At 45.0% G+C, this 26,379-nt stretch overlaps 2 protein-coding genes across 5 annotated transcripts in view; one reads left to right on the top strand and one right to left on the bottom strand.

The window, feature by feature from the left end:
• The window catches only part of usp9 (ubiquitin specific peptidase 9), a 34,099-nt gene extending 14,771 nt beyond the window's left edge, over positions 1-19,328 (top strand). For 2 of the 4 annotated variants that reach the window (XM_084023012.1, XM_084023014.1), the window contains 34 exons: positions 1,116-1,249; positions 1,352-1,442; positions 1,802-1,915; positions 2,016-2,244; positions 4,235-4,330; positions 4,456-4,667; positions 4,950-5,190; positions 5,336-5,485; positions 5,815-5,935; positions 6,049-6,179; positions 6,499-6,777; positions 6,897-7,034; positions 7,133-7,270; positions 7,539-7,705; positions 7,796-7,904; positions 8,032-8,178; positions 8,258-8,404; positions 8,508-8,715; positions 8,807-9,027; positions 9,150-9,337; positions 9,427-9,600; positions 9,679-9,820; positions 9,993-10,749; positions 12,226-12,349; positions 12,445-12,670; positions 12,763-12,892; positions 13,000-13,185; positions 13,421-13,641; positions 13,719-13,807; positions 13,895-14,051; positions 14,415-14,627; positions 15,569-15,598; positions 16,568-16,666; positions 17,072-19,328. In XM_084023012.1, the coding sequence (XP_083879138.1) occupies positions 1,116-1,249; positions 1,352-1,442; positions 1,802-1,915; positions 2,016-2,244; positions 4,235-4,330; positions 4,456-4,667; positions 4,950-5,190; positions 5,336-5,485; positions 5,815-5,935; positions 6,049-6,179; positions 6,499-6,777; positions 6,897-7,034; positions 7,133-7,270; positions 7,539-7,705; positions 7,796-7,904; positions 8,032-8,178; positions 8,258-8,404; positions 8,508-8,715; positions 8,807-9,027; positions 9,150-9,337; positions 9,427-9,600; positions 9,679-9,820; positions 9,993-10,749; positions 12,226-12,349; positions 12,445-12,670; positions 12,763-12,892; positions 13,000-13,185; positions 13,421-13,641; positions 13,719-13,807; positions 13,895-14,051; positions 14,415-14,627; positions 15,569-15,598; positions 16,568-16,666; positions 17,072-17,359 (6,097 nt within the window). In that variant the 3' untranslated portion in view covers positions 17,360-19,328. The remainder of the gene's footprint in view (positions 1-1,115; positions 1,250-1,351; positions 1,443-1,801; positions 1,916-2,015; positions 2,245-4,234; positions 4,331-4,455; positions 4,668-4,949; positions 5,191-5,335; positions 5,486-5,814; positions 5,936-6,048; positions 6,180-6,498; positions 6,778-6,896; positions 7,035-7,132; positions 7,271-7,538; positions 7,706-7,795; positions 7,905-8,031; positions 8,179-8,257; positions 8,405-8,507; positions 8,716-8,806; positions 9,028-9,149; positions 9,338-9,426; positions 9,601-9,678; positions 9,821-9,992; positions 10,750-12,225; positions 12,350-12,444; positions 12,671-12,762; positions 12,893-12,999; positions 13,186-13,420; positions 13,642-13,718; positions 13,808-13,894; positions 14,052-14,414; positions 14,628-15,568; positions 15,599-16,567; positions 16,667-17,071) is intronic. The other 2 variants (XM_084023013.1, XM_084023015.1) reach the window with 1 other exon arrangement.
• A 1,149-nt stretch (positions 19,329-20,477) lies between these two features.
• rpl8 (ribosomal protein L8) lies at positions 20,478-23,775 on the bottom strand. The gene is made up of 6 exons (XM_084023057.1): positions 23,699-23,775; positions 22,943-23,086; positions 22,702-22,843; positions 21,595-21,813; positions 21,390-21,505; positions 20,478-20,680 (listed from the first exon to the last, which is right to left on the bottom strand). Exons 2-6 carry the CDS (start codon positions 23,078-23,080, stop codon positions 20,522-20,524), a joined length of 774 nt encoding a protein of 257 aa, XP_083879183.1. The 5' UTR covers positions 23,081-23,086; positions 23,699-23,775; the 3' UTR covers positions 20,478-20,521.
• Positions 23,776-26,379: the final 2,604 nt, after the last annotated feature.

Raw genomic sequence — 26,379 nt, 5'->3', positions numbered from 1 at the left:
TGTAGTTCAGGCAAAATACTCGTATTTTGTTTTTTTTATTATTTAGCTGTGCGTAACCATGGCAACCCTGATGCTCGCCCATCACATTCGTTGCAGCCTTTGAGTTTAGGTTTAAGAAAATGACAATGAGGCCTCAAGACAAACTAGATCATTGATTAATGGAAGGAAAAGCTGTGGTCACAATCACATAAAATAAAATATAATCCAATAGGCTCTAATAAGTATTATTATTATTATGTTTATTCTTAGAATATTCTTTTGATTTACTTATTCAGCAATATAATAAATAAAAAAATGCTTGAGACCAAATGGTTTGTTTATATTGAATGCAATTTCCGTCAGCATCATTTCTACCACACGTTTGGGATTCGTCTGATGTGCAGAATTTCTCGAGAGCACTTGGTGGCGGTTTCTGTGCACGTTCTCAGTACCGAACACAGCAGGCCATAGTGCATGCACAGGGTAGTCCTTTAGTCAAGACAGTTGCACAACTAAATGAAAGGTCCTTTGAGATGGAGCCCCCGTTCTTCTTGATGCCAGCTCCTTTCAGCACAAATCACTCAATGCAAAAATATCTGGGGTATTTCATGCCTTGAACCCACTCAGATTTATGGTAATGATTCTAGAGAGATGTAGTAGCTGTTGCTCTGTTCAGCATAATCTAGCCACTGCAGATAAATAATCTAGTCTCAATGTAACAGCAGAATTTTAATGTTTGTTTTTTGGCAGATTCACATCTTGTTATATAAAAAAAATCATAAATTGCAGGCTCATCTGGTTCTTGAGTTTAGTTGTCAAAACATAAAAAACCTTCTTTATGTGGAAAACAAGGCAGGAAATGACCTCCATTGATATGACTTCTTCTGCTGGTTATTCTATGACACACACATATACACAAATACACCAAAAAGCTGCTTTCCTTATGTCCCCGACGGAAACAAATGAGAAATCAGTCATGCTGTGTTTTTTTTTTTTTATATATATATATTTGAAATTGTGTTAAATTGTGTATCAGCTTCATTCTTACCCAGTTTATTAGTCTTCCTTGCTTCCTCAGCGAATTTCTGTTTTTGTCCCCTTTACAACCTCCACTCCTCCCGCTGTTCTCTCCTTAGTCAAACCCAGAGAAGCCCTCATGTGTTTTACCGCCATGATCTGATCAACCAGCTGCAGCATAACCACGCTCTGGTCACCCTGGTGGCCGAGAACCTCTCGGCCTACATGGAGACCATGAGGCAGTTCTCCAAAGGTACGTCTGTTGTACACGTTAACTTTTCACCGGCACGGCAGTCGGATCGGGGATGTGCACCGTCGGCAGTCTGACCAGTGTCTATTATGTGTGCTTTTACAGAAGAACAAGCCGAGTTTGACCCGCAGACGGTCAGACCAGGAAGCCGCTACAGCCATGTACAGGAAGTGCAGGAACGACTCAACTTCCTGAGGTATCACATCTCGCACACAAATACATCAAATGTATATACATTTTAGTCAAAGCTGAGACTAGAACTAGGAATGGAAGAAATCTAAAACCCTTAATTATCATGCATATTCCGCCTTGAAATAACGTCACTGTCACACACAAGTCTTCCAGCTACGAAGCCACTCAATTGAAGTATGTGTTCAAGGACTATAGTGGGCAATTAGGGAGAAGCAAGTGGTACCCAGTGACTTCACCCCTCCCAGCAGCTATTAATGATGCAAGTGTGGGACGGACTACATGACCTTCACAAGAATGTTTCTCTAACCTCGAGGCTACAAAGTGTCCATATTGATTTTCTGTGTTTTGTTGTCTTTTCTCCAGGTTCCTGCTAAAAGACGGTCAGCTGTGGTTGTGTGCTCCTCAGGCGAAGCAGATCTGGAAGTGTCTGGCTGAGAATGCAGTGTTTCTCTGTGACCGTGAGGCCTGCTTCAAATGGTACAGTTTGATCTCTTCTTGCCTTCTGCTCAAATTAATTCCCTTCCATTCGCAAAATCAAAAAAGTTTTCAATGCCGTGACTTTCCTGCCACCCGATAGGTACTCCAAGCTGATGGGTGACGAGCCAGACCTGGACCCAGACATCAATAAGGACTTCTTTGAGAACAACGTCCTGCAGTTGGACCCGTCTCTGCTGACGGAGAATGGCATGAAATGCTTTGAGAGGTTCTTCAAGGCTGTCAACTGCAGGGAGGGCAAGCTGGTGGCAAAGCGCCGGGCCTACATGATGGATGACCTGGAACTAATAGGCTTGGACTACCTCTGGAGGGTGAGGAGAATCGTTGCAATCGGCACACAAAAAAACAGACGTTTTGGTTTGATGGAGAGGGAGGGAGATAGTTTAAAGTGCCTTTTTTTGCACTATATACATTCAATATAGTTTGACAACTGGAACAGAGAGCTCAAACTAGTCACAGATCGCTGAATTTAAAGGTTTTTTAGTTGGATCATTTTCATCAAGTGTTTGTGTAACAGAGAGGGAGAGCAATACACTTCTTTTGGGAATCACAGAGTGATGTGTTCAGTCTTTAGCTTTGACTTAATGACCAGTTGCACTGTGTGACCCTGCTGACCAGATGCCATTCAGTCAACAGAATCCCTTTATGTAGTGCTGGGCGGTATACCGGTTCATACCGAATACCGGTGTTTTTTTTGTTTATGATATGCATTTTTCATATACCCCAATACCGGTGAGTGTGTAGCGTATGAACGTCGGGAACGCAGAGCGGCGGAACGTCGCGCCGCCGGACATTGTTTGAGAGGGGGCTGTTTAGCAGCTGCACCAAACAAGCAGCATGCGAGAGCACAGCCTGTGTTGAGCGTAAGATGCGGTGAAAAAATAGATAAACACGGCGAAAGTTTCTTTTTGCCGAAACTTTCGCCGTGTTTATCCATTTCTTTTTTTCGCCGAAACTTTCGCCGAAAGTTCCGAACGAGCAAGCAATGAAACAGAAGAACTTGTGCCGAAAAGAGGAGCCGTGTCTGTTGTTTGGAAATTCTTCGGCTTTAAAAAATCGACGTCGAACAAACAACAATATTCTGCAAATGCCGTCGGGCTAAAGTTGTAGCCGCTGTTCGCACTGCGGGAGAAGAGACGAGTCAAATGTCACTCAAAGACACGTTTGCTAGGGGGACTGCCTACGACAAGAAAAGCAAACTGTGGAACTATTTATTTGTTTCAATATTATTTATGGATGTTGCCTTAATTGATGTCCAGTGGATAAAGAAGTCTTCATATTGCAGTTACAGGAGACGTATTGTTTACATTGTGTAGCCAGTTGGTTTACAAAAGATGTTTTTTCAAGTTGCAAAACAATAAAGGGTTCTGTATTTTGACTGCAACAGTCATGCATTCTGATTCCTTCACATCATTAATGCTAGTGTGGACATTAATGTTTTTCTACAATATTCACTCCTTATGACATTAAAATATGTCAGTCCAAGCCAATTTACTGCAGTAATTATTCTCTAAATTATTAGAAAATTAGGTTAACACCCAGTCGTGCTTGAAAAAAAAAATACCGTCAAATACCGTGAAACCGATATCATTTTGAAAAATACCGTGATATACATTTTTGGTCATACCGCCCAGCACTACCTTTATGTCGTAAGAAATTGCTTGAAGAGAACCTTCTGTGAGAAAACGTCCTCTACCTCTTTCTCACCATCCTCTCCAAACACTTTCATCTTACTACCTTGCTTCATGCATCCGCGAGCTTTTGTGGCAGGATGAGGGACTTATTCTCGAAGACTTGTCCTTGATCTACTGTGGCTGCTTTGGTTGTACCTCGCTTTTACATTGTATTCATTTGGCAGATACTTTTGTCCCGAGCAATGTAACTGTGATTGGTTAGGCTGACATTTCACTCCCGCGTTCTGCCCTGATATATAAGTAAAGCTTTCATTTAAGGGTCCTTGCTTGGTGCACATGTGAACAAAAGATGCAGTTTGTCACGACTGTACACTTGTCATCGTAGCCTTGATGTAGGAATTGCCCCAACAAAAGGGAAGTTGACGGTGGACACAGGTATGACAGGTGTTTTGAAGAACTCATTTCCCCCCAGAGCCAATTCTAATAGGTTTTGTCTGTTTTACACTATATTGCAAGAGAAAGTCCTGTAGTGCATTGTGTCCTGTCCCTTCTTGTGTTCTGAGCCGTAAATAATAAATTTGCTTTAGTGCTTCAGACCTCCAGAGACATGTGTGTATGAAAGTCTGACGCTCAGCTCTTTTTAAAATCTTATTCTCCTCTCCTCCAGGTGGTGATTCAAGGGAGCGATGACATTGCCAGCCGAGCCATAGACCTGCTGAAAGAGATCTACACCAACCTCGGACCAAAACTGCAAGTCAATCAGGTACCTTGGCCTTTCTGCTTCAGCTCCAGCTGAAGTTTAATCTGCTTTGTTCTGTTTGTTGGTCTCCTTCCTGTGCAGGTTTACGGTGAGTAACTTCCTCGTCCCGCCTTCTGTCTCCCTTTCAGGTTGAAATTCACGAGGATTTCATCCAGTCGTGTTTCGACCGTCTGAAGGCGTCCTATGACACGCTGTGTGTGTTAGATGGAGACAAAGACAGCATCAACTGCGCTCGCCAAGAGGCCATCCGCATGGTGCGAGTTCTCACTGTGCTCAAAGAGTACATCAACGAGTGTGACAGCGACTACCACGAGGAGAGGACTATACTGCCCATGTCAAGGTACTTTGTTTCACAAAATGACAAGAAAAATCAACGTCATTGCCAGAGACTGCAGTGAGCATTTATACACAGGTCACACATTGAAATTATTCATGCGCATCGCCTTTCTCAAAACACGATATATAACAGAGCACCTCCATCCTTTTTGAGGGTGTAGCTCCAGAAAAAAGGCACCGAGAGTCCACTTGGTTTATTCACCTTCATTGCCGTGTTCCTCCCAGGTGTCTTCCCTCTGTCACAGAAACTTCAAGGCAACCTTTCTTCCATGTTTTTCTCTTGCAGAGCTTTCCGTGGGAAGCACATCACGTTGATCGTCCGTTTCCCCAACCAGGGGCGTCAGGTGGACGACTTGGACATCTGGTCACACACCAACGATACAATCGGCTCGGTTCGCCGTGGCATCCTGAACAGGATCAAAGCCAACGCTGCACATACCAAGATCGAGCTCTTCATTGGTGGGGAGGTGGTTGATCCAGCCGATGACCGGAAGCTGATTGGACAGCTCAATTTGAAGGACAAAACGGTGAGAATGTTGGACTTTTTATTCTTTCTGCATTCATTTATTTATACTATTAATGATGAATTTTTACTGCATTTGTTTTGAAGCCAAAATTCCAGTTGAACTGATGTTCATCATGGTTAATTAATGACTTTTTTTAATCGTATAGCTGATCACGGCCAAGCTGACCCAGGTGAGTGCCAACATGCCTTCAAGCCCAGACAGTTCATCTGACTCGTCCACTGGCTCGCCCGGTAACCACGGCAACCACTACAGCGATGGGCCGAACCCCGAGGTGGAGAGCTGTCTTCCCGGCGTGGTGAGTTTTCAGCACAGATACTGTTAAAGCCTGTATCGGCCGTAGTGAATTCTTCTTCCTCTCCGATATAATCTTCCTCTCTCAAAGAGCCGTAAAATTACAAAAAAAAACATTCTTAAAATGTCTCTTTATAGAAATAAAACGCATTTACTCAAGATAATCCACATACCTTGTTGTGAGCAGTTTCCGTATATTGTACATCATTATTTTTTTGCAGCCAAATTACAACGTGAAAATTTTCGAACCCCTGAATTGAAGATTACGGTCGTTTGCGTCATCGTGTGTTTGTTATCGGCTGTTCTCTTAACGCCCTCTTTCCTATCTCGCAGATAATGTCGCTGCATCTGCGCTACATTTCCTTCCTGTGGCAGGTGGCTGACCTGGGCTGCAACCTCAACATGCCACTGCTCAGAGATGGAGCTCGAGTTCTCATGAAACTCATGCCGCCAGGTACGCATGCACCTGTGCTCTCTGTTATCCAGCCAGTTTACATGCATGAACACACACACACACACACGGGCAACGTTACGTTCATTCATGTCTGTTTGATGCCGTTTCCTCAGATAACACTACCGTGGAGAATCTCCGGGCGGTGTGTCTGGACCACGCCAAGCTCGGCGAGAACAGCCTCAGTCCTCCGCTGGACTCGCGGTTCTTCGGCCCCTCACCCTCACAAGTGCTCTACCTCATTGAGGTGGGTCTCAGTGTGTTGGTGCTTTGCATATTGTGATACTTTTTGTGCCCTGGTAACAGCGTTTTTTTGCATTCTCCGCTTGTCTAGCTCGTGATGTAGTTGTGAGCGTGTTGATTGGTGTGTTAACAGCAGCACTAGAACTCTATTAGCACTCATAACGTGGTGCAGTATATAAATACTGAAGGCTGTCATCCAGGGAAAAATTACTAAATTGGCTGCATAAGTTCAGTGAATAAAAATGTTCAATCCTGCCCTGTTAGACGTCTCTGTAACACGTTGCTCTACAAGAAGCTTCACGCCGTTCCTCCTCGTGTTCCAGGTCGTTTATGCTTTGCTGATGCCAGCCAGTGCCACTCTGGGCGAGGACGCCAGTGACTTCCAGTATAACTTCTTGAAAAGCGGTGGGCTGCCCCTCGTGTTGAGCATGCTCACCAGGAACAACTTCCTCCCATCGGCGGACATGGAGACGCGCCGCGGGGCTTACCTCAATGCGCTCAAGATCGCCAAGCTCCTCCTCACCGCTGTAGGCTTCGGGCATGTGAAGGCTGTGGCCGAGGCCTGCCAGCCCAACGCCGAAGGGAATATTCCTGTTTCACCGGTTAGGACGCTACACACACAGACATACCTGTATGACCGGTTCCTCAATCGTCGACTGCCATCTCTGACATATTTCCATCTTTCTCCACACCCCCATCACCTGCCCTGCATTCTGTACAGATTAATCAGGCCACTCACGACCAGGCCCTGGTCCTCCAGAGTGCCCTGCAAAACATCCCTAACCCCGCCTCCGAATGCATGCTGCGCAACGTAGCCATCCGCCTGGCCCAGCAGATCTCTGATGAGGTAACAGAAAATGTAAGCAAATGGATGGAGGTTTGTACGCTTTAGAATACTAGTAATGGTCATGTATAGATATTTGTTTGAGTGGTTGCTATCGCTCTTTATTTCACCAGAATTGCTTCCAGGCATCGAAGTACATCCCAGACATCTGTGTGATCCGAGCGGTACAGAAAATAGTGTGGGCATCCGGCTGTGGTACAGTGCAGCTCGTCTTCAGTTCAAATGAAGAGATCAGCAAGATTTACGAAAAGGTACGTTGCCTTTTGATTGTTTGAGAGTTTGTACAAGTATAATAAGCAGGAGCACATTAGAGCAGGACAGACTTCCATAATAGATGATGTAAAACCGAGGAGGCAGGACCGTAATGGATCGGCCCCCGAAGAGGGCAAGGTACAACCAAGAGACAAAGAGCTCTTGATGGGCTTAGAGGAATTAGGCATTTAAAAATGTGCAACGCTGTATATTTGTTGTTGTTTTTTTTGCATAATGGCTTTCATTGTCCCTTTTTTCCCCCGTTAGACTAATGCAGCCAAGGAGCCGGATGGGGAGGATGAGCAGGTGTGCTGCGAGGCCCTGGAGGTGATGACACTGTGTTTTGCCCTCATGCCAACGGCGCTGGACACGCTCAGTAAGGAGAAGGCTTGGCAGACCTTCATCATAGACTTGCTGCTTCACTGCCACAGCAAGTGAGTACACCCATTCAGCGTTCTAACGGCCTGGTCTCCAGACTTTCACAGTTCTAACAGGATGGCGACATTGTCATTTGTCTTGCACAGATCTGTGCGTCAAATGGCCCAGGAGCAGTTTTTCTTGATGGCAACGAGGTGCTGTATGGGCCATCGACCCCTCCTCTTCTTCATCACCCTCCTCTTCACCGTGCTGGGGGTGAGCGGCTAATGTCCTCTTAAAGACGGCCATTTGTCCGTGTGCATTATGACGCATCACCACAGTGTCATTTTTAACGGTTAACTGCTTACACCATCCTTCATTTCAAATCGTCCCGTGTCCACAGAGTACGGCCAAGGAGCGAGCCAAGCACGCTGGAGACTACTTCACTTTACTCAGACACCTTCTGAACTATGCCTATAACAGCAACATCAACCTGCCAAATGCTGAGGTGCTGCTCAACAACGAGATCGACTGGCTGAAACGGATCAGGGTAAAAACGGCTCTTTATTACGGTTTATCTGGCTTGGTGTGGGGCAGAGTAATAATACACGCTGTGTTTCCTGTACTAGGATGAGGTGAAGAGGACTGGGGAGACCGGGGTGGAGGAGACCATCCTGGAGGGCCACCTTGGGGTTACCAAAGAGCTTTTAGCCTTCCAGACACCAGAGAAGAAGTATTACATCGGCTGTGAGAAAGGAGGCGCGAACCTCATTAAGGTCGAACAAACAGACCACGCCTGATAATGTTAACACATTTGTTTTCTTGTTTCCTTTATCATGACATTACTGGGAGCTTATTTGTCCCTCTCTTCTCGATCAGGAGCTGATTGATGACTTCATCTTCCCAGCGTCTAACGTGTACCTGCAGTACATGAAGAGCGGCGAGTTTCCCACAGAGCAGGCCATCCCGGTGTGCAGCACCCCGGCCTCCATCAACGCCGGCTTTGAGCTCCTGGTAGCGCTGGCTGTCGGATGTGTTCGCAACCTTAAGCAAATAGTCGACACCCTTACTGACATGTACTACTTGGGTATGTAAACACACACCGGCGAGGCAAATCTCACACGACTATTCGCAAGCTACATCATCCTTGAGTTGTGTTGTTCCTTCCCCTGTTCCAGGTTGCGAGACACTGACAGAATGGGAGTACCTGCCTCCGGTGGGGCCACGGCCCAACAAAGGCTTCGTGGGTTTGAAGAACGCCGGAGCCACCTGTTATATGAACTCTGTCATTCAGCAGCTGTACATGATCCCTCCCATCCGCAACGGCATCCTGGCCATTGAGGGCACCGGCACCGACGTGGACGACGACATGTCGGGGGATGAGAAGCAGGAGAATGAGGTACAGAGTTGTGATCTGATCATCAGCTGGCCATCTGGGGTCACGCAATTACACCCTGTAGCAAAAAGTAATGAGCAGTTGTGGATGTGGATGTTTTTCATCCGTACGTTTTGCCTCCACAGAGTAACGTGGATCCTCGTGATGAGGTGTTCAGCTACCACCATCAGTTTGATGATAAACCCTCCAGTAAGTCGGAGGACAGAAAAGAGTACAACATTGGGGTACTACGCCACCTACAGGTCATTTTTGGACACCTGGCTGCATCCAGACTTCAGTACTACGTCCCCAGGGGATTCTGGAAACAGTTCAGGTATTTTCAAAGACTAAATTTAGCGGTTTCGACAGTTAAGCAGTTGGCGATGTCTAACTGTCTCATCTCCGGTTCCATGTGTTTGTCAGATTATGGGGTGAGCCGGTGAACTTGCGGGAGCAGCATGATGCTCTGGAGTTTTTCAACTCTTTGGTGGACAGTCTGGACGAAGCCCTGAAGGCCCTGGGCCACCCCGCCATGCTGAGCAAGGTGCTGGGCGGGTCCTTCGCTGACCAGAAGATCTGTCAGGGATGCCCCCACAGGTAATGTCCCCCTCTCCTTTTTAGTTTCACAAATATCATCTTGGGTTCTCCTTGCCTAAAGAGGTTTTGCGTTGCCAGGTATGAGTGTGAGGAGTCGTTCACGACGCTCAATGTGGACATCAGGAACCACCAGAACCTGTTGGACTCCATGGAGCAGTATGTTAAAGGAGATCTCCTTGAGGGAGCCAACGCCTACCACTGTGAGAAGTGTAATAAGAAGGTGAGAACCGAGTACCCACCTGGTAGCCAGCCAATATTTGAATGTGCTAATACAGTGCTATGGAGGCTTTAATGGCTCTTTCACAGTTTGCTTTTCTCATTAACTTTAATTGGAGATTTATTATCAAGGGCCAGAGAGACAACCTGTAGTGTTTTGCTCTCGTCCTCGTCAGGTGGACACGGTGAAGCGCCTGCTGATAAAGAAGCTGCCGCCCGTCTTGGCCATCCAGCTGAAGCGCTTCGACTACGACTGGGAGAGGGAGTGCGCCATCAAGTTCAATGACTACTTTGAGTTCCCCAGGGAGCTGGACATGGAGCCGTACACGGTAGCCGGCGTGGCAAAGCTGGAGGGCGACGACGTCAACCCGGAGAACCAGGTGATCCAACAGAACGAGCCCTCCGAACCCACGCCTCCCGGCAGCTCCAAGTACCGTCTGGTGGGAGTGCTGGTCCACTCAGGCCAGGCCAGCGGCGGACACTACTATTCCTACATCATCCAGAGGAACGGGGGCGACGGCGAGAAGAATCGCTGGTATAAGTTCGACGACGGCGACGTGACCGAGTGCAAGATGGACGACGAGGAGGAGATGAAGAACCAGTGCTTCGGAGGGGAATACATGGGCGAGGTGTTCGATCACATGATGAAGAGGATGTCGTACCGGAGGCAGAAGCGCTGGTGGAATGCCTACATCCTATTCTATGAGCGTATGGACTCACTGGACAAGGACAGCGAGCTTGTCAAATACATCTCGGAGTTGACCATCTCGTCCACCAAGCCGCATCAGGTGAAGATGCCCGGTGTCATCGAGTGCAGCGTCCGCAAGCAGAACGTCCAATTCATGCACAACCGAATGCAATACAGCCTGGAATATTTCCAGTTCATTAAGAAACTTCTGACCTGTAACAGTGTCTATTTAAACCCTCCTCCAGGTATGGATTCCTTCTTGTTTGTGTGTCTGTGTGTGTGTGTGTGTGTGTGTGTGTGTGTGTGTGTGTGCTGGGAAATGTGTGTTTTTAATGCAGTGGGCGATTTGTTTTTAGTGTATATTAGAAGATTGAAGAGACTGAATCTAGGGAGCTGGGTAGGAAGTGTTACAAGCACACTTGAAGCATAAACCACAACAAAAAACACTTAATCTGGCCGTTGCTACAGATATTGTAATGAACACAACATTTGTAGCTGTTTTTACTTATTTTATTTGACCTATTTGTTTTATAAGGCCTATTGAAGTTGAAAACCTCAAGTTGGAGACAAAAATATACAAAATGGGCACAAGTTACACTATTAAGAAGGATAAAATAAGCTAATAACTGGTCATTCAACACACGAATGACTGTGATTGGTTCCACAACATGCATTCAATCCTTGCATGTGTTGTGTGATTTGTTTTAGCTGCACGGTATCTTGTCGTGACTCTGCATATCCACCCCTCCACCCCTAGAGGACTTCTTTCTGATCCTTTCGGATCGCCGCTGTACATTTCAATGCTTCCCCTCTGCCGTTATGATTTCATCACTAAAATCTGCCTGAGCCTGCTTGTCTAACAGAAATATAATGCACGCATCCCCGTGGAAGGCTATGGCGGTCGGTCGCGTTTAGCACAGGCTGCCGAGAAGTGTGCTGCATTATTAATGGAACCTGAGTCTCGTAATGTTTCACAGGAAAATAGATGTTTGAGGGCAGCGATCAGTATGTTTGGTCTGCTGCGTAGCCGTTTGAGATGCTGATGTGTCTTCTTCAAAATGCTTTTCAGCAGATGGATGTTTTTAAAAACGTCGATTTTTTAACAATCCCATCTACTGGCTGAACATAACGGTGAATGTATGATTTGATATGTGATTGGTCTTAACTCTCCTGTGTTATTCATGTGATTTTCTAGCATTCGGTGCATTTTAGGTCACTATTCATAATAAGTTAAGCTGTAGTCCAGCACATTGCATTTCTAATGAAACAATGACTGATTTTAAGGTGCAGACTGTCTACAGCGAGTAAACATCAATGTAACACGTTTTATTTATAATCCCCCAAATATAAGAACAAAGGTGTTTTATGACTAAAATTAGGATAAACTTCCCTGAAGCCTAAAGTCTGCTTTAATATCCAGTGTGCTGCAGGATGGAGGCAAAGCACTTCATTTACCGACTACTTGCAGACTGCTGTGCACGTTTCTATATGATGTGGGAATACTGTATAATGTACATATCAACGTTTTAGTAATTTGCTTTGCGTGCGTCCGGGTCATCACAATCAACGTAAAATCATCAAAAGACACAGGATATATTCTCTGTAACGATCCAGTGCATCTTTTTTTAATTTGGTAGCTTCCTAAAATATCAGGTCTTATAAGCATGTTACCAGGGAGATTTTCCACTGTATTTTTTTCACCGTTGCTCTCTTTTTATCAGGCCAAGACCATCTTCTGCCTGAGGCAGAGGAGATAGCAATGATTAGTGCTCAGCTGGCTGCTAGGTTCCTCTTCAGCACAGGTTTTCACACCAAGAAAATAGTACGGGGTCCTGCCAGTGACTGGTAAGCTCCGTCTGCCTCTCTGTGTGGGTTTTTTGGGGGGTTTTATCTCCGTTTTGTCCGTTTTCTATAATTATTCTCCTCGTCCGTCCCTCCAGGTATGACGCCCTCTGCATCCTGCTGAGACACAGTAAGAATGTACGCTACTGGTTTGCACACAAAGTCCTGTTTGCGAACCCCAACCGGTTCTCGGAGTACCTGCTCGAGTGCCCGAGCGCTGAGGTCCGCGGTGCGTTTGCCAAGCTCATCGTCTTCATCGCTCACTTCTCCCTGCAAGACGGTCCGTGCCCCTCCCCCACCGCCTCGCCAGGACCCTCGACTCAGGTGCGTGCCAGACTTCGGCAGAGCTCCGGAGGTTATCGGAGAGGTTTTCTGGTGGTTGTAACCCTGCCGTGTCGTCTGTGTTTTTACATCAGGGCTGTGATAACCTCAGTCTAAGTGACCACCTGTTGAGAGCCGTACTCAACCTGCTCAGAAGAGAAGTGTCTGAACACGGCCGTCACCTGCAGCAGTACTTCAACCTCTTTGTCATGTATGCCAATCTGGGTAAGGAGCACACGGCGACCACACTCCTGCCATGTTCATCTGTTCCTTTCATCCCTGATGTTTAGGGACTGAAAACGCTGCTTCCCTTCCTTCCTCGTCTCCCGTAGGCTTGGCAGAAAAGACTCAGCTGTTGAAGCTGAATGTCCCCGCCACTTTCATGTTGGTCGCTCTGGATGAAGGTCCCGGCCCTCCCATCAAGTACCAGTACGCCGAGCTGGGCAAGCTCTACACCGTGGTCTCCCAGCTGGTCCGTTGCTGTGACGTCTCCTCGCGCATGCAGTCCTCCATCAACGGTGAGCGCTTCACCCTTCAGCTGCACATGAAATCTGAAAGTCTGAGCCCGATGAGGAGTCTCATCCTTGCTCAGGATCTAGTGACTGACACAGCAGCCTCTCTGAGCCTCCGTGTTGTGTACGCAGAGCTTGGAGCTGAGGGCTTTCATAGACAAAGTGTATATATACGTACACCTTCCTGCCTCTAATGACTCCATGCATTTCCGATGAGTTACTCCCTCTCCACCTTCTCCAGGCAACCCTCCTCTCCCTAACCCGTACGGTGACACCAACCTGACGGCCCCGGTGATGCCGGTGCAGCAGCTGGTGGCCGAGATCTTGTTCGTGAGGACCAGCTACGTGAAGAAGATCATCGAGGACTGCAGCAACTCTGAGGAGACCGTGAAGCTGCTCCGCTTCAGCTGTTGGGAGAACCCTCAGTTCTCCTCCACGGTGCTCAGCGAGCTGCTCTGGCAGGTAAACCTTCGGCCCGGAGATGTTCTCGTCTGTGATTGAGTACGAGACCACACATCAAGGTTGTCGTGTGTCTGCAGGTGGCGTACTCCTACACCTATGAGCTGAGGCCTTACCTGGACTTGCTGCTACAGATCCTGCTCATCGAGGACTCCTGGCAAACACACAGGTCTGCAGGCTGCTTGCTTTTTTTTTTTTTAAATCGCGAGTCATTTGTTTTGAATGTGGGAGATTAAAGTTCTTCTGGTTTGCGTAGGATCCACAATGTGCTGAAGGGCATCCCCGACGATCGAGACGGGCTCTTCGACACCATCCAGCGCTCCAAGAACCACTACCAGAAACGGGCCTACCAGTGCATCAAGTGCATGGTGGCGCTCTTTAGCAACTGCTCCGTGGCGTACCAGATCCTACAGGTAGACCCGTCTCGTTAGTCTGCAAAACAAAACCCTATCTTAGATGCATTTAAAATGTACAATGTAAGAGAATAACATTGCTCCAATACTGCTGTTTTGTTTTTCCTCCTTTAGATGTCCAAAAATATATATTCATAAGTAAATGCTTAAGTGTCTAACGTAAAGATAATTATGTACATCTGCGTACCTAATGAAGGTGCTTTCTATCCTCACGACACAGTCCTTACAGCTCTACCAGCTTTCCATCGAACGTACGCTCAAGATCTACCGAATCAGAAAGGATCTCATTACGTGATCACAACAGGTGGAGCCATATATATTTATATATTTTCTCTGATCGGCGTCTTCTCCTTCTCCACACAGAGCAACGGCGACCTGAAGCGGAAGTGGACGTGGGCGGTGGAGTGGCTGGGGGACGAGCTGGAGAGGAGGCCGTACACGGGAAACCCCCAGTACACCTACAACAACTGGTCCCCTCCGGTCCAGAGCAACGAGACCTCCAACGGCTACTTCCTGGAGCGTTCGCACAGCGCACGTATGACACTCGCCAAGGCCTGTGAACTTTGTCCCGAGGAGGTAATGGCACTGACGTCACACCCTACACACACACACACACACACACACACACGTTAACCTCTAGTCGTTTGGTGACTGAGCTTAACGAGCCAGTCGTTAGTATGGAAGTGGAAAACGTCTGTAGCTCAGGACAGATGTCTGAGGCCCCGCCCACACGGAAATGTTTTTTGTGTGTAAACGAAGAAGTCTTGTGCGTTACGGCCGACCGTCCACACGGATCCGGCGTTTTCGGTGCCTGAAAACGCACTTTTTTTAAACCACGTCCCAGAAACGTCTTCTTCTGCGTTTTTGGTGTATTTTTGTAGCAGAAACAGCGCCACATAAGGGCCTGGAGTATGTACTACAGCGCGCTGAGTCATTAACGACGCCAAGGAAAAACGGAGAAAAAAAGATTGTTTTGGTACGTGTGGGCGGGGCCTAAATCACTGTCAGACTTTTCTATCTAAGTCAATACGGAGGGGTCTTCCTGTTACTGGCAGATATATGAATATTGGAAATATTGGAAAACTTTTACATCCCTCCATAGCATCACATGACCAGTTTTTAACTGCGTCTATATATTTGTACATACATATATACATCTTAACGATTAATTTGTCTTCTTCTCGATCTCCTGTCATTTATAATATGTTTGGGTTTTTCAGCTTGTTGATTCTTCTGATTTTCTAGCTAATCATTTTATTTCATAGACGATGAATTCATTGGAGCCGTAAAAAGCCATTAAATGTTTAATGTCCACCTGAGCTACAGCTATATGACTATGTTTGCTATGCTGAATATGTTTTGTCTTGATTCATGGCTGCAGTTCACAATGCATACAAATATCATTTCTTTGTTTTTATTTTGTTTTTGTTTCTCACTTAAAAAATAAGTTACTTGTATTTTTTATGTTGACAAATCCAGTCCAATGACACACTTCTCCTGTAATATTCCATACACAGCTCAAGTGTACTCAGGGAAGCCCAGGGAAGGTCAGTATTTCCAGGCACCACAACATAAAGGCAGGAAATGAACAAAAAAAATCATTCTTATTAAAGAATCAGCAGCGAAACAATGAACAGATTGTCCAATGTATAGATCTCCAACACAGGCGACACTTTAGCCAGACCTGCACCATATTATGTTATATTATATTATGTTATATTATATTATATTATATATTCCCCGTAGTCATCAGAGGCAGAGGCATTGTGTCATGTTGAGTCCTCATAGACGTTCCCATTGTGTCAACTTTGCTCCATTTTCTTCGTGTGCCTCTTTGATATGCATTTATGTCGTTAAAGTGTTACGTAAATAGAGACGAACGGGAGCTTTACTGCCAGAATGATAAATTAATTCAACAGAGACTTTAATTGTTTTATCTGCCGTCACCAAACACACAAACAAAGTTGCCAATCCTCCATCTCGTCGTCCACTCGTAAAGTAAAAGAAAAACATTTAAGTTTTGATTCATAATAGCCAGATAGAAAAGGCCGATTTCTTAGTGATGGCATCTCTTCGTCCAGGAGATATTTGCAATTTATTTCTCCCGGACGTTAAATAATCCCGGAGTTTGTTGGCAGCGGAGAAAGACGACGTTAATCAAGCAAACGTCGGCGCTGAAATCACCTCCGAGTCGGAGAGTTTGCTCCCGCTGGCCGTTTGTTTCTGCAGAGTTAGCGTCCGGACGCTCTCGGGCGTCGAGTCCTCCCACTCAGATAATCGGACCTCATTTAAACCTCATTTAAACCTCATTTACTCGATAAATTAACACCGTTGGAGTATTAGATCCCCCCCCTCACTGAAAACACACACAAGCGTAACATTGTTACCCACTGTTTACCTTCAAAAATACAGTTAGCATTTCCTGCTGTGTACGTCTTGATAAACATCAGTATATCTGTGTGTGCTGTTTGGACGGTGGAGCTTAATGTGCGATAACGTTTCTCTTGGTCCACCAGGAGCCGGACGAACAGGAAGCACCCGACGATCAAGACTCCTCCCCTCCCGAGGACACCTCTCTGTACCCGCACTCTCCTGGAACCACGCAGTTTCAGCAGGTAGCGTCTCACGGCGCCGCTGGGTCCACCTGGGTCCACCTGGGTCCTGTGGATCACCTGGGTCCTGTAGTTCACCCGGGTTCACCTGTTATAGCTTTTTCTGCAGCAACGATGATATTCAGAGACTTTCCATCAAACATCAAACGAAGGAGATAAAAGGACATTTCTAAGCAGTTAAAACAGTCATTTAAGAGCAAAGAGAACAGAAATTAGAAACACGATGAAATAGAGTAAGACGAGTGTGAAATGCAGGACTGAAAGGATTAAATTAAAGAGCGAGCGGCGCTCTGCTTTTGTTCCCTGACAAATGAGCAGCTTTGATCAAACATTAATGAAGATGATCTTGTGTTGAAACATTAACAAACGTTTCTAACGTCCTCTTCTCTCCCCCCCCCCCCCCAACAGAACAACCACCCCCATGGGCAGCCGTACACCGGGCCTGCTGCTCAGCACATGAACAACCCTCAGCGTCCCGGTCCTGCCTCTGCCCCGACTCCAGGCCCCGCCCAGACCGCCCCCACCCCCACCCCCGGTCCTGGTCCCACTCCCGGTCCAGGCCCGCGAGCACAAGAGAACTGGGAGAGCACCGAGGAGGTGGCCCCCGCCCCGGCCCCTGCTCCCGCCCCGGCCCCCGCCCCTGCCCCCGCCCCCACCACCTCTACTACCCCAGCTCCTGCCCCGCCTAAGGAGTAACGGCCCCTCCCCCCTCTGCTGTGCCTCGAGCCTCCATCGTCCCGCTCTCCTTCCTCTCATCCTTCGGTCAACAGAGCTCCATGTCGGGCCTCTCTCTCTCTCTGTCTTTGTCTCTCTCTCTCTCTGGCCCCAGGGCAGGGCAGAGCCAGGCCTCCCACCCCCCCACCCCCCTCTCCAGGCCGCCCTCCTCCTGTGGGCCTCTGGGAGGCGCTCTCCTCTGGCCTGGGGCTGGCAGACTGTGTGACAGGGGCCTGCCGGCGGCAGCAGAGGCGAAGGGAGCGGACCAGAGTTCTGATGAAGAAAAACAAAATGTACCCAGAGCTGACGATGCTGATGCGCTTGTCTCCACGACGATAAGGTGTACATAGTATGTTAATGTTTTTGACTGTTCGGATCCCCCCAGTAGCATAACTCGTGTGGTTTTTGCTGTTGGGAGGTGTTGCAGATGTTATGAAAAACAAAATGGATATTATAAATAAGAAAAATGCCCACAAAAAAAAAAAAAAAAAACTGTAAGAAGACAACAACTCCTCTTTGTTTTATCACCCCATGCTCAGCGGTAAAGTTTGTTCTACCATCGGACGGTTATTGGTCATTCAACTGTAGAAGGACGCATTGTTATTATCATAATTATATTATTATTCTTAAGCTCCTTGGCAACTTTATGACCCGATGCCAAATCAACTCACGAGCTGTGGTTGGTTTTAGTGTGCGGTATGGAATGGTTGGGTGGACTTTTACGGTGTTTTTTTTGGTTGATGTGAAAAAGCAGTGATGCAACATTGTTCTGAAACTCATTGCCTTTCTTTCTTTTATTTTCTTTTTGTTTTGTTCTGGAAAATTAATTCAATCCTTTCTGAAGCTCTAGTTAATATGCTGTAACATTTAGCATGGCTTCTCACCAGAATAGTGTAGCCCAAGGGAAGACTTGTGATCATAACAACCTAAAGCTGTTCTTAATCCACATCTCCAGACGGGTGTTGTTACCCTGACGACGATTTTTTTTGTTTTGTTTTTTGTTTGGGGTTTTTTTTTCTACTCATCTACCCTATCTACAACCAGGGAGATATTTGAACCAATGTATGAATAAGTGGCTTTTCAATTGCACATTATAATCCTCCAACTTCAACATTTTTGGCGGGCCGTTTTTGTTTTTTTGTTTGTTTTTTTTTTGGTGGGATAGACAGCTTAGCTTTCATCGTTAGGAAATCTGAAAAATGAAACATATGCAACAGAAACGCCGGCACCAGGTTATCTGGTGTGTAATAGACTGTGGTTTGCTTCTGTCTCTTCAATAGAGCCTAGTCGTAGACAGACTCGTTTGCCCGTCGGCTTCCTCTCCGCCATGGAAGCCGCTCGGGGGTTTTTGGCGTCATGGCTCCGGGGTGAAAGTCACTGATCCTGGGCGGCGGCGAGACCCTCGCCCCGGTCTTCTCTCCACAGAGACCAGGTCCCACAGCAGGGTTGTAATGTAAGAATAGCGGCTGGTTAGTCATGTTGCAACTTGAGCTAATTTGTAATTCTGTAGGAGTAAAAGGTAAACATCAGTAAATACTGTATTTAATTGGTAACTTGAATGCATGTATTTTGATTTTTTTTTTTTTTTTGTCTAAAAAAACATACCAAATACTCCTGCAAATGAAAATATTCTGCCCATCGTATTATATTTAAATATTTTGCTCTTATTTTATAGAATTTATTTTGTTGTATTTCACTAAAAAAAAATAGAATTTGATTTAAGAGGAACATTTTTGTCCTTGTGTTATTTTTAAAGAAGATATTGACTGTACAGAGTTCTGCGCCCTGTTTTTTGCCGACTTTTGTTTTGGCCATGGTGTGACGTTGAATTCTGGAGCTACAGTCGCGATGTGGACTTTCACTTTGTGAGGTTTTTTGTGCACAGAAATATAACGAGAAAAAAAAAAAAAAAAGCATTGCGCCCTTAGCAAATAAAGAACATGGAATCTTGCCCCGAGTCTCATTTTGTGATTGTGGACGATAAAAAACGAAAACGTCCGCCGAAAATCACGGGTGATCTCGACGGCTGACATTTTTTATTTCTTTGGTTTGACGTCACCGCCACGGTCACTGGTCACGTGACCATCAGGGCACTAATTAAACTCGGGATCAACTGTCAGTTTATAAGGTCCACTCACTCAAACTAATGTTTGTGCTGCTGTTGAACCCTCGTCGATATAAATGAGGACAGAACCACAAACTTCACGCTCCAACGTGATTTATTTGAGTTAATTCAACTCTGATGCCAACTTTCTATTAAGGTATGATTTACTGCAGTCTGTTTTATTAGACTGCATTAGCTTGAGTCTGGTGTACCTAATAAACCGGCATCTGTGTGTGTTAGCATCTCTGCAGTACATCATGTGAAAGATGACGGAGGAAAGATTTATAGACGCTCCCGAGTTGCATCTTGGGAAATTTAGGATCCAGCATTTTTGATGTGACATTTGACCTTTGTTCTTTCTTAAAGTCTGTCTCCCTGCAGCGACCCGGCTCGGAAGTGAAATACTAAAAAGCTGGATTTCATCTCCAGGTTCCCGAGAAAAAATAATATTTCAGATATTCTCGAGAAATACTTGATGACCTGCATGTCTGTAAAAAGCCTGGAAATGAAAAACAAGCCACTCACTCTTTGGTCCACAAAAAGATTATAATCCGAGTCATGAAAACATCACATTTTAAATACTGCAACAAAATAACGTCTGCAGTATTGAAATTTTAACAGTTAAATTCAAAATTCTTCAAATAAATCCTTTATATTCCCTAGTGAGGCTTTAGTTGCAACACCTGAGAATAATTCAAGAACACAAACCCTGACATCCTTCAGTAGGAGACTGTTTTCCACCGTTAGTCTAAGCTGCATAAACCCAACACCAGCCTTAAAGCGTGAGGTCACTTGCAGTGATTAGTTGTGGATGTCTCATGTCATGTCATCTAATTAAATTACCATGTCATTTTTAAACATAACAGCCCCTCTAAATCCCAGCAACAGCTTCATTCAGTCGTCAACTTCCATGTTTTAACATCTACTCGATCATTTTACTCATCAAATCCCCACGTCGTGTGTGTGTGAGATCACAAACGAAATCAAGAGAATGGATTCTTTTGGAACACGTTTTTTTTTTATTATCAAGACAATCGGATTTAGTTCTCCTTCTCCTGGACGGTCTTTGTTCCACGCAGTCTGCCGGTACGACGGGCAGCGATGAGACCGACCTTGCGACCAGCAGGTGCGTCCCTCCTGATTGTTGAGGGTTTGCCAATATGTTGATGGTTACCACCACCGAAGGGATGCTCAACGGGCTGCAGAGAGGGGGAAGAAAGGTCGTCAGTTAGGCACTTTGTCATTGTAGCTGCTTCCTCATCTCCCATGCCTCTAAATGTGCAGTTACACTTCAGAGTACTTAATCTTTGCCCCAGAAACCCGACAACTTACAAGCTTCCATTCACTGAGCCGGGATCAGAATAGGTTAAGTACAGTCACAAAATGGTTCAGTTTTTTTAATGTAGACCCTCAGGAGGGTTCGATTCCATCCAATTGTTCCATCCTTGAAAAACGCTAGATATAAATTTCTCCCCAAAACCAAGACAAGCGAGCAGCCTAACATCTGCAGGTTGCTCGATATGTGCAATATATGAAGTGTTACGGTAACTTAATGAGGACTTGTGAAAATGTCTGGACATGTAAGTCTCTTTTCTAACCAGGTTCTGATACAATCATGACCTCCAGGGGAAGACTGTTCAACCGGACCGACATCCCAGATAAGCTTTTCCAAGTAACGCGTGGCGATATTCATGACAGAAAATTCACCTCGATCGACTTATTGTGATGTTTTTTCATGTTCCCAGCCCAACAATGGACAGTTATAAGATTAGCCGACTGAAACAGCTTTTCCAAGTTACTCATGAAGATATTCACAATCATGACAATAGAGAAACATCCCACTGATATCGCCTCGTCCCTAGTTGGCATCCTAGGGAACGCCGTTGCCGTCGGTTTGTCTTCACTTACGTTCATAGCCACACCACGGACACGAGGCCAGCAGTTCCTCTTGGCCTTGTACTTGTGGTAGGCGCGACCAGCCTTCAGGATGGGCTTGTCAATACGTCCACCTCCGGCAACCACACCTGTAACACGCAGAGTTCAAACACGACGTTAAGTTTCCAGCGTCGCAGTGATTAACGAGGTCAGCTACGGAGGCGGTGAGGCTCCTTACCGACGACGGCTCTGTTGGCCGAGGCGATGACTTTCTTGGAGCCTGAGGGCAGCTTGACTCTGGACTTCCGGGTCTCGGGGTTGTGGGAGATGACGGTGGCGTAGTTTCCTGACGCGCGGGCCAGCTTGCCTCTGTCGCCGGGCTTCTCCTCCACGCAGCAGATGATGGTTCCCTCGGGCATCGTGCCCACGGGCAGAACATTACCGATGTTCAGCTGAGCTGTGGGATTAAACAAAATAGATATGTATAAAGCACAGGCTTCACACTGAAACAGGCGCTGCGTTTGGCATTGGTGCTCCGATCACGCTATTATGAGCCAATATTCCTTCTAAATAGCTTAACCAGTGATCTCTCAGGCGTGATCAGAAGATGGATTACTTCTGAAAGCTCTGCTGTTGGCTCATGTGCAGCAATAGTTTCCAGCATCTGCTCTATGTTTTTTCTGCGAGTGCTTCTGGCGAGCACCGATAATTAAGAATGAAAAATACAAGGATAGGTTATCGGAGTCTGACAATGATTGCCAGCCCGTTTGGTTTTCCCGACATGAGAGCAAAAAGAGCAGAATCGCTGGGCTTCAAGTTGATCAGCCCTTAAAACCCTGGTCGGAGCAGCCTCACCTACTTGGACGCCACTTCTTGACGGCCAAAGTTAAAAACTGAAAGGAAACACGGACACCATACAAGATTCAGAGGCGCCGTAAATAGGTAATAATAATAAGTTGCCACAGATGCTGGGAAATGATGAAATGCATCCAAACAATCGGAGTTCAAATGTGCTACATCTCATGTTAATAAACTGTCTTTTAAAACACCGACTGAAGTCAGACGAGGTCGGCCGTAATATTTCCGAAACATCACGTTTTTTAAATCCGTCATTCGACAGCTGCATCTGTCACATTTAAACCGTCTTGGCTCATTTACAAAAACAGCCATATATCTAATAGTTTAATTTTGGGTCCATACCGCTGTAGTAAACCAGCCGATGTGTCTCTTGCTATTGAATACAGTGCTGGGTGATGTTATGAACTCAAGACAGGATGCCGACTAGATCACCCGACACATGATGGCTTGAAACCCCGTCTGCATGCTGAACCCCGAGCCGACTCACCCTTCTTGCCACAGTAGATGAACTGTCCGGTGTGGATGCCCTCGGCGGCGATGAAGAGCTCCGTCCTCTTCTTGAAGCGGTATGGGTCACGGAAGGCCACTTTAGCCAGGGGAGCACCACGGCCGGGGTCGTGGATAATATCCTGTCCAAAGAGGGGCAGACAAACGACGTCAGTGTCACGTCACACACCAACAACAAGGTATGTGTGTATAAAAAGCCACGTCCAGGGGTCTAACGTTACCTTCACGATCCCCTTGATGTAGCCATGGCGTTCAGCGAAGTCAATGTGCCGGAGTTTAGCAGCACCTTTCCTGTGCTTGACGTGGGCTTTGAACACGGAGCCCGCACCTTTTCTCTGTCCCCTGATCACACGTCCCATCGTGTCCTGGAGAGCAAGGAGAGCAGCGGGTTATTTACCAGCTCGACATGCGAGTGCTATGACGCTGCGAGGCCTTTTAACGGTGATGCTACCGGCTAGTCACTATTTTTTATTAAAGTTAAATAGTTAACCAACACATTCAACTCCTTAGGGTGAAGCTAACTTCAGCGGCTACGTTGGGAGAGAGCTAACAAGCAGGTAAAAACAACTTTTTTGTTGCTAAATCTCTGAAGCTAACATTAGCATAGCATGCTAGCCGCCGTGAGCAGTCACGGTGACGCTACGTGATTTGACAGTATCGGAGCAACTTGTTGTCAACTTACTGACAGTTATAAATAAATTAAAATGATATTTAGCTTTTTCTATCACGAAATATAAGACACACATCCGCTGTGCGCGCTGCCGGCCTTTTAGCCGTCACACACCGCCGTGTCACCACATAGCGGGTCAAAAACACAAGTAAATGCTTCCAAACGGCTCATCCGTTAAAATAGTCAGCGGAACACATTCTTATACACTCAAAGAACATTTCGACATTTTGTTTCAAAGTGGATGAAGTCACAAAATCATGATTTAGAGCGGATTTTACGAAGGGAATCAAGAGCATAGACGTCCTACCTAAACTCCGTTGACGGAAAGAGGAAGTACCCGGGGAAAAGCGGAGGTTTTCTTCCGGAGAAATCACCGCGAGGGATGATGGGAGTTGGAGGCAGAAGCACACATCCGTGTAGGAAATATTATCTGCATTCTAACTGTAATTAATTTACTAGTTTGTCCAAAGATGAAAGAAAATAATAAAAAAATAATTTATAAAATTCACCCGTTTACGGATTCAAAATAATAACCGATCACATTTGTGGAACCTTGTTATAATTAAATTATATGTTTATTATTATATTATTGTTATAATAATAATAATAATAATAATAATGACATGGATTTAAAAACTGATCTTTGTCTGACGTGATTAATGTGGTCACAAATATCATATTCATTGCAGCAAGGCGAGAAGTTTGTGTAGCTTATAAATTATTTCAAATTATTCACTTAATCACTTAAAAAATTGCGAGGAAACATCTAATTTCTTTCTCAATTTAATTTAATTTTTTCGTTTATTTTGATAATGTTTATATTGTATTATATGTATATTTGTATATTATCTTAAGTCTGATTTGGAAGTATACTGGAGTAATATGGTGGAAGTGGACACAGACAAAAGTTTGGTAAGTTACTCAAAGATGTTTAACTAACTCCACAAGATGGCAGTAATGCAACACTACTAAGCCAATATAAAATGAATAAATACATATTCCTATGAAATAAATACATAAATGTATTATGAATGCATACATGTATTATAGGCTACAATTAATGTGATTAAAATATAAATATAAAATCATCGAATCCAATTTTATTTTTTAAAACAAAAAAGTCCATCCTGAGTACTCTTCCTGATAATACGTATGTACTTTTACTTCATAACTTTTAATTTTGGTATTATCTATGGTGGTATACTACTTTAACCTAAAGTTGAGCGGAAATTTGAATAATTCCCTTTAAATGAACATTAAATATTGGCTGAAATGACATTCCATATTTAATAAGTATTAAAAAAGAAAGTGAGGATCTTAAAATAAAAACATTATTGATGCTGTGAAGTTGATCAGACAAACCGGGATTAATGGTCTGGATTCTGGTTTAGTCAGAACTAATGCAGTATTTCTAAGGAAGTCACAGATCAGATCCAGACCGACCAGGCAGCAGGCGGTCCTGGCGTGTTTCTGCCTCTAGGGGGAGCCCTTGCTTCAGTTTTCACTAAAGAGATTCAAAGTAGCTGCAGCTCCTCTCTCTCTTTTCATGTAATGACAAACTTTAGGTTTAGATTTAGGGAATCCCACAGCTGAAACATGATGTCATAAGTGTATTTTTTATTAAAGAAAGAAGAAACTACAACAATTCAACACAAGGCAGGAGGCTTCTATTAACACGTGTAGAGCAACTTAAAGAAGCTGCATTGCTCTGCAGGAAGGAAAACATCACTTTTATCACAGCTTCCTAAAATAAAGTCTTTATTATGTGACCTTTGCCGAGAAAGCCACAAATTATTTTTTCCCTTCAGCAGATGTAAAAAAAAAATGATCATCTCTGATGTTTAATGAGTTCAGCTGAGACTTCTGGGTATTTCATCTCACCACAGAAGAAGAAAAGGTGTTGAGCAACAGATGGTTTACACTCCTGAGATCAGTGTCCCGTTGGAGGAACAACACTGCTGTGATTAATGAGCACACACACACACACACACACACACACACACACACACACACCACACACCACACACCACACACACACACACACACACACACACACACACACACTCTCACTCACACACACACACACACACACACACACAGGACTGACACGGCAGGTGATAAATATGTGGTTCAGCTATTATGATGCTGTATTGTTTAATACAGTCCCACTGGTACAACACGGATACCTCACACACACACACACACACACACACACACACACACACACACACACACACACACACTGTTTTGATTCGCTCTTTGTCCTTTATTCTTTTATTTTTAAATACACACCTCTGCAGGTTTGTATTCCCGTGAGGAACGATGAATCAGTCTGATTAAGGTGCTCCATCAGAGTTCTCAGTCTAACAGTTTGTTTGTTTGTGTTGTTTCTACAACATACTTTTGTCCTGTTAAATGATTGAGGTATCACAGGAAAGCACTTCCTTTAAATAGAAGTGGTACACTCCAGCTGATCAGTGAAAAGGTACAGCCGTGGTTTAAATCTGTTATCCCCCAAAAAGAGGGGCGTGAGTTTAAAATGATGAAGAATCAAGAGGGTCCAACATTAGCCTCACTAGCAGTGAAGCTAACAGGAAAGCTAGCCGTGTTAGCTGCGGATGCTAAATGGCGCTGAAGAGGTGTTTACTCGTGAAGTAGAGGATTAAATGTTATTTATGTATTTATTTATTTAATTTATATATATATATATTTTTAATATATATATATTTTTATTTTAATTATATATATATATAATTTATTTAACGTATTTTATTTATTTTGTTTATTCTGTTTTTAGAGACATCGCACAGCTTCTCAGCTGTACCAGATTTAGCCATAAGCTTATTCACATCTGTCGTCGCTGGGCAGGAAATGGCGAATTAAAACTGTTGTATAAAACACACATCATAAAACCGTACACTAATGGCATGATCAACAGCACATCTTAGCCGTGATTTAATTCAGAATTTAATACATCTTGTATTCAGA

Source organism: Eutrigla gurnardus (assembly GCF_963514095.1).
Source record: "Eutrigla gurnardus genome assembly, chromosome: 12".
NCBI lineage: Eukaryota > Metazoa > Chordata > Actinopteri > Perciformes > Triglidae > Eutrigla > Eutrigla gurnardus.
Note: the sequence above shows the minus strand (reverse complement) of the source record. Positions and strands in the feature narration are given on the sequence as shown.

Bases quoted from the DNA above. Each gene is read 5' to 3' on its own strand.
- rpl8 (XM_084023057.1), bottom strand. From the start codon at position 23,080: ATGGGACGTGTGATCAGGGGACAGAGAAAAGGTGCGGGCTCCGTGTTC. The intron at 21,506-21,594 runs GTAAGGAGCCTC...TGCGTGTTACAG, and splicing joins GGCCAACAGAGCCGTCGTCG to GTGTGGTTGCCGGAGGTGGA. The intron at 20,681-21,389 runs GTAAGTGAAGAC...CCCTCTCTGCAG, and splicing joins TCCGTGGTGTGGCTATGAAC to CCCGTTGAGCATCCCTTCGG.